The sequence below is a fragment of the Megalops cyprinoides genome, chromosome 6 (assembly GCF_013368585.1).
Source record: "Megalops cyprinoides isolate fMegCyp1 chromosome 6, fMegCyp1.pri, whole genome shotgun sequence".
In the NCBI taxonomy this organism is placed as follows: Eukaryota; Metazoa; Chordata; class Actinopteri; order Elopiformes; family Megalopidae; genus Megalops; species Megalops cyprinoides.
Window position 1 is genome coordinate 12275734 of NC_050588.1, and position 6926 is coordinate 12282659.

The 6926-nt window shown below is 41.1% G+C and overlaps 1 protein-coding gene across 1 annotated transcript; it reads left to right on the top strand.

Annotated features, from left to right (window-relative positions):
• Positions 1-534: 534 nt before the first annotated feature.
• Positions 535-4299, top strand: LOC118778958 (claudin-16-like). Its single transcript, XM_036530759.1, has 4 exons — positions 535-648; positions 1285-1387; positions 3227-3391; positions 4100-4299. Exons 1-4 carry the CDS (start codon positions 535-537, stop codon positions 4297-4299), a joined length of 582 nt encoding a protein of 193 aa, XP_036386652.1.
• Positions 4300-6926: the final 2627 nt, after the last annotated feature.

The window sequence follows — 6926 nt, forward strand, 5'->3', positions numbered from 1 at the left end:
TGAGATACTGTTTGAAAAAATATAAATGAAAGTGTGTCTTAAATTGTCATAAAAATGTTAATATTGCTTACAGCTGTACGACTGTAGATCTTAAGGTGAACACATGACACCTTCAAGTGATGCATTCGTTCAGCACAGATTGAATTAAACTCATTTTCTGCTCATATGACCAATTTATAAAGATCGCAGATCTTGTATAAAATATAAGTCATTATCAGACAGTATATCAAAATGAATATTATTATGTGTTGCGTTTACCTGCATGCCTTTCATTCTGCTTAGAAAACACATCTTAAATTTTGATTGATTTTTCTTCAACATGAATTTCAAGTTTTTTGGCCATTACTTTTGGTCCATCTTGATCTATTTTAACATCAGTGGAACACCGAACTCTGTGAATGGGTTTCACATTGGAAATTACAGTTCTCTGGCTCAAACTGTAGCATGTAAAAGCTTTTTTGGACCTGCAGAGACTTTGTGATTTGATGTTTAGTAAAAAAAGTCCTTTCTTTTTGGAGTCCTCCAGAGTTTAGAATGATTGTGGTTCTCCAGTTAATGGCATTCTGTCTGGCACTGGTGTCCACCCTCTTCCTGGTTGTGGCCACGTGGACGGACTGCTGGATGGTTAATGCCGATGACGACCTGGAGGTGAGCTTTTGTCAGGGTTCCAGTCCTGATACCTTATCTGGCATTCTAAACTGCCATATTTCGAAACTGGAACATTTCCGTTAACACCTGACCACCCACAATTTTTTTTTTATCACTGAATTAATTAGCAAAACATTGGTTGATCTGTACAACTGAAAAAATGTCAATTTACAAAAATATACTTTGACACTAATGGAAGCTTCGCAATATTGCCAAATTTGATAACACATAAACAGACATTTTGATGCATTATAAGCATGTATTTTGCTTAACTCCAGCACATCCAAATAGATGTAAGTTGCTCCACTGGATGGATTGTTTCCGATGGCAGTGGCAGATCATAAGACGGTAGCCAGTGAAAAGGACACGAACACACAATGCAAGCTTTTGTCTGTCAGCACTGGGTGACGTTATGTTTTGTTAAGTTTTAACCCCATCGGCTTAAAAGATGACACCATGAATAGAGCGTTGTCCGGATAATAGATCGTCTCTGTTCCCGTCCGGAAGGGGAACACTGAAGTCCTCCTTAGGCAGATCTCAGAGGCGGTCCTTGTGTGTCACGGCTGTGGTCCGCGGTGGACCTCTGCTCGCTGGCTCAGCCCGTGTGTCCAGACTGTTGGGGGTCTGTCTCTCCAGGTGAGCCAGAAGTGCCGGGGTCTGTGGTGGGAGTGCGTCACCAACACGCAGGATGGCATCCGAACCTGCGACCAGTACGAGACTATCCTCGCAGAACACCCACGTAAGTCCTCCCTCAGCCCCCTTTCCACACATGCGGTTAACTCCATGCAGATGTATTCAGCCTCACTTTGGACCTGCATCCTTTTTTCAGCCTGAGGCCTTAATTCAAGTACCTCTCGATGGATTTTTCCACCTGCCATCATCTTTTATTATGTACCTTGACCCCAATTTCCCCCCACACCCCTTTGACCTGAAATACCCTTGGAGGTACTTGTAAGTTCACCCCGTTAAAAACCTCTGTCCTATTGCATTCACACAGAGTGTTATATTCAGCAAACACCTTGTGGCCAATTGGATTTAATCAAAAACCCAGGGTTGCCTTTCGTTGCATTTCACTTATGAACTGAACCTTGGAAAGATGCATTCAATCAAGGATTGTTTTTTCTTTGCTGAGGAATGTATTTCATTCCAAAAACAGGACCCATTGTCTCACTCTGCACTGATCATTATCAGGCAGAGGTTAGGGGGTGGGCCCTGTGATAACTTGGTGTCCTGGTACTTGAACATCAGGCTGCTTCATGCCACAGATATCTGAACACTGCCTAACACAGCCCTTGACTGGCTACTTGATAAAATTCAGTTGGATTATATATTAATATTATTAATATTGTGCAATATACAATATTCCCTCAGTATCATGTATTTCCTATTTGTTATGGGACTTAGTTAAGGATAAATTAGCTCCTTTATTTACAGTAGTAAACACATTTCTTCTCATAGTAGCCTGGTTACAGTCATTTCCTAATTTTCTATAAAAACCACATTGCTGGTGGATCCTCCAAGAACACTGTTATCTGAAGTCAGTATGCTATACCTCCCCATAAAACTTTTCAACCATGGAAAGTAAATAAATGCATCTTAGTCAATCACATCAGCACACATCAACAAACACATTTTTGAGAAACTGCAAAAAACAAATGTAATCGAGGACAGTGCACTCGAATGTCAGCCAGTCCTGATTTGGCTGCAATTAAACGGAACAATTCCAGAGGTTCTGCTGGTTGCCAGAGAGGAAACCGCTGAGACCTCCCGCCAGTGCACACAAACATGCAAAGGCAATACTGCGTTCCACACGGACTGCTGATCGGATGGGGGGGCGATCAGCAGCGGCTTTGCGCTCCCTGGATCCCCCTGACCTTCGGGGGCTTGTTTTCTCCCTTGGTTAAATTAGTGCGTCCACTCCGGTGCCTACCTCCTGGCGCTCCGTAATTGCAGAAGGTAGAATGCTCTTTCTGCCCCAGCGGCCTGGCACAGACCTGCGCTCATTAATTGAATTCCTCAGATCAGAGCAGCGGGGAGCCGTTGCGAAGTACCCTGGGCCCCCTTCGTCTTTGAGTTAAGGCCTTGAGCTGATGCAACAAGAGACTGGGGTGAGCAGGGGCAAGGGTTGGAGAATTAAGACCCCTTTCTTCTTAGATTTACCTTATTTATTTATTTGCTTGACTAACACCTTTATCCAGAGTGACTTTCATGTCATCCTCTCATATAGCTAGATATTAACCAAAACAGGTTAGGTGCCTCACAGCTGTGCACCACCTTATAACTAAGCCAGCAAACTTCAGGTGACTACACACTACTATGACACACTGCCATCTAAGGGTAACCCCAGATTAAGATGTTTATTGTCAATGAACAGAGTGCATAATGCATTAAAACATAAATGATATGAAACCGAGCAGAAGCAGCAGAAGGGCACATGTGGTGTTAATGCATAGCAGCAAGAGCACATGACCCACATGTGACTTTACACATGAATCGCTGGTGCTGGTGCACGTGGGCGAGGGCCAGAGGAAGGGTGCGGGAGAGCGCGTGGTCTGACGGCGGTGCTCTGGTCCTGCAGTGAAGATCGTGCTGACCCGGGCCCTGATGATCACGGCCGACATCCTGGCCAGCTTCGCCCTCATCATCCTTGTGCTGGGCTTGGATGTCATCAAGCTGCTCAAGGAGGAGCCGCACATCAAGATCAGGATATGCTACTTTGCCGGATTCATATTCGGACTGGGAGGTGAGGTGGCCGCGGCCCTGTGAGGTCAGGGATGTGCGGGTCGGCCATTTGATGCTGTACGGTTCATATTGGTCTAATACCAGCTGATTGGCAAGGAAGACTTTGTGAACACAAATGTCTGTGAGCTTTGATTTAGACACCCATATTGCCATCAGAACCACTATGTAAAAAATTCATTAGCAGTTATAGGACAAAATATTCTTTGTGATCTTTCATAAAAATAGTTATCACATCTGTTGAGCATCATATGTTAATATGTTGCTATGAGTCCTAATTAATGCTTGTGCATTTTAGAAATATATTTTTTAAGTACCTTAATATAATGATTATGAAGCTATCATTTCTGCCAACACAAAACTACATAAATGAAAGCAAATTCACATATTAATTTTAGAACAAAATAACTCCATAAATAGACTTTTATGTGCCAAGTAAGTGGCATCAAAATATAATAGTATTAAACAGCTTATAATGTGGAATACAAATCACAATTTATGCATTTCTAAATGATTTCTCAGTAATTTTCAGTAATGTCTCAGTAATTGTATACCAACAGAGAGTGGGTTAACCATCGCCCTTACAGTCAAAGCTCCAGGCAGAGTTCCCTTCCTATATATCCTGTAGATCTGTATGCCATTAATACTGTCTGGTCAAGCTGAACTCAGCAGGGCAGCCATAAACAGTTCCCTTCTGCCCTATGCTGTCTAGGGATTCCTGGAATGATTGGCTCTGTGTGGTATGCCGTGGATGTGTATGTGGAGAGAGCAACCCTTGTTCTGAAGAATGTCTATCTGGGAATGCACTACGAGTTTGGCTGGTCCTGCTGGCTAGGAATGGCTGGTTCCACCGGATGCTTTCTTACCTCCATTGTGCTAACCTGCTGTCTGTACATTTTTAGAGGTGAGTAGAGCTGTTTGTGTTGAGTCACACAAACTTGCAGTGTAAGTTGCAAGCAAATTTGAAGAAGCCTAAGCACTGCCAGGTATTCGGTGATGTGTCATATGACCTGTGGTTGCCATTTTCAGAACGATTGCCCTCAACCGTATAATTTATCTGAATGGCATGGCTCTAGCTCAAACAATTTTCGTATAAAATTGTCACACACAACTTTATGAAAGCCTTCCATAAATATGTTTTAAATTACTTTCCAGGCCATTCCTACCAGTGGTTCATTAGAAGATGTCCTTTAAATTTGGCATGTAATCAAGACAATCTGTTAATGGAAGCCAAGTTTCAGATTGACTCACCATGAAATGTGGAGACTGGTTTGGATATGTTAAAAGGAATTAGTATTTCAGATTTCACACTGATTGAATCAGAGGTTATCACATGAGAAACTCATTTGCATGTAATGCAAATATGCCACAAATTGATTGCCTTATGGTGTCTGTGTTCTTTGATAAGCATTAAGTAAAGGCTTGTACACAGGTATTGGTTTTCAACAAATCCCAAGCCATTCATACTCATAGTTTATTGGAGGAGTAATCAATAACATGTCATAAGTTTATACTCAGCAGGAACCTTTGGTGATTACCCTCTCCAATTATACATAAGGTCTTGCATTTCTTGGATGTAATGGTAAGAAGGCACGTCAGGAAATAATAATAATAATAATAAAAAAAAAAAACATGTTTTCTTGTCTGTTTCCTTCTTTTCCACAGATGCCAGATCCTCACATTACAAGAGGTCCATATATCAGTATGGCAGGACGGCAGCGGGGAAGAAATACGCTATGGATTCAAGGGTGTAGAAAAGCCCGCTGTCGAACAAGACGGGACAGCAGTGAAGCGGGGGGGTTGGGGGGGATCAGGCGTGGGAGAAGTGTGCGTGACAGCCAAGGAAGGGGATTGTGACTTCATAAAGAACCCGGCCAGCCTGCCAAGGAAGGGGACTGTTTCACCAGCTCAAAAAAAGGCTTTCAACATCAAAACCTTTGTGTCATTCAAACAGAGAAAACACAGAAGTTCCAGGTCTCCATTTTTTTTTTCTTTATCAAAGCTTTCGTTACTTCTGGGACGTGCCTTTCAGCTAACCCATCCTTCGAAGATAGGTGGGTTAAGGACAGTTCCATGTGAAGCCATGGATTTTTGTTTTCATTTATTTTCCCCCAACAACATAAATCTCAACCATCATGTTTATAATGTAGCCCTTTGTTCTGCTGGTGGACAAAAGTATCCATCTTTCAAAAATGAGTTGACCACTGTGTTAGTCCAGCTGTTCAAGGACTTTGTGTCAGTCAACCAAAATATTACCTGAGTAATCTTGGTTTAGTAACAAATCTCACCTCTGTTGAGCCATACGGACCTCTTGTTGGTATAATTAACTGTGTCAAATGTGCAAGATATACTATATCAGCTACTGTAGATGATATTAGATTATCCCTTCACCTGACAATGCTGAAGGGTTATTTTTCTATGAATAGGACATAAAGGGACAAAAACATAAAATCGTCCACCTCTGTAATATCCTTGTACATGTTCATGTTTTTTGCTGATATGTAAAAAGATGAATAAATATTCCTAGTTCACCTATATGTTCCTGTTAAATAGAGAAGTTATGAGCTAAAGTATCTGAATATTTATTGACACCCATGTTTCTGTAATAATGTAATAATGTCTCATACTATGCTAGCTACGTCCAATGTAAGAACAATGAAATCATTTGCTAAAGTAATTTGTACATACGTATATGTTTGTTACTTTTTAATAAGCATTGCTTGATTTTATGTTGACATACCAGCAGCTGAATTTTGATGGAAAGGCGTGTCCAGTTTGCCTGGGTCATCAAACAAAAAGAAACAGTTGTGTTCCAGTGTGATTGTTGTCCCTTTTTCAAATATTGTGCACTTTTAAACATCTAATTCTGCCATCATGAACAACTGCTTGCCAGAATTAGTTTCATGTCTATGAAGCATGTCTGTGTCATCTAGTGGATAAGAGAGAGACTTTGAACAAGCAGCTGTGTCATCTGAGATGAACTCACCATGTGTTTCATTTGCAAAATATTGAGTCTTCAAAAAAATAGTCATTTTTGAAGTAACACACAGTTTCACATCTCCGAGTCTCATTAAAATGGCAACTGTTTCAAATGACATGCATATCAAAACATGATAATTGTGAAAAAAATATGTCTTAAAATTAATACCAGTCTTCAATGGTATGGCTAAAATTATAAAAATGGAACCAGATTTTTCTGTTTTTTTCATGAGGGGATCCTCTAAAAGAGCTACAGTCCACAAGTCCGGCAAATTCCAGTAATCCGTAGGACCACCCAGCAAGCCGAGTAAAGAAAGAAGAAAGAAAAAAACTAAGCCACAAAGAAGTAAACAAAGTTTCTGTAATGCTCAAGTAAAAAACAATTCTTTTATTGACAGTGGGGAATGTGAAATAGCAAGCACTGTAACTGCCAGCCTCAGACATGTTACGAGGACAAAGGATAGGTGGCAGGTTGGACAGAGAAGGTACAAAATAAAGAAAAAGGAGAAAGCTAGGCCTCTGTGCAACAGGAGGCTGGACCCAGGGTATATTCAAACACA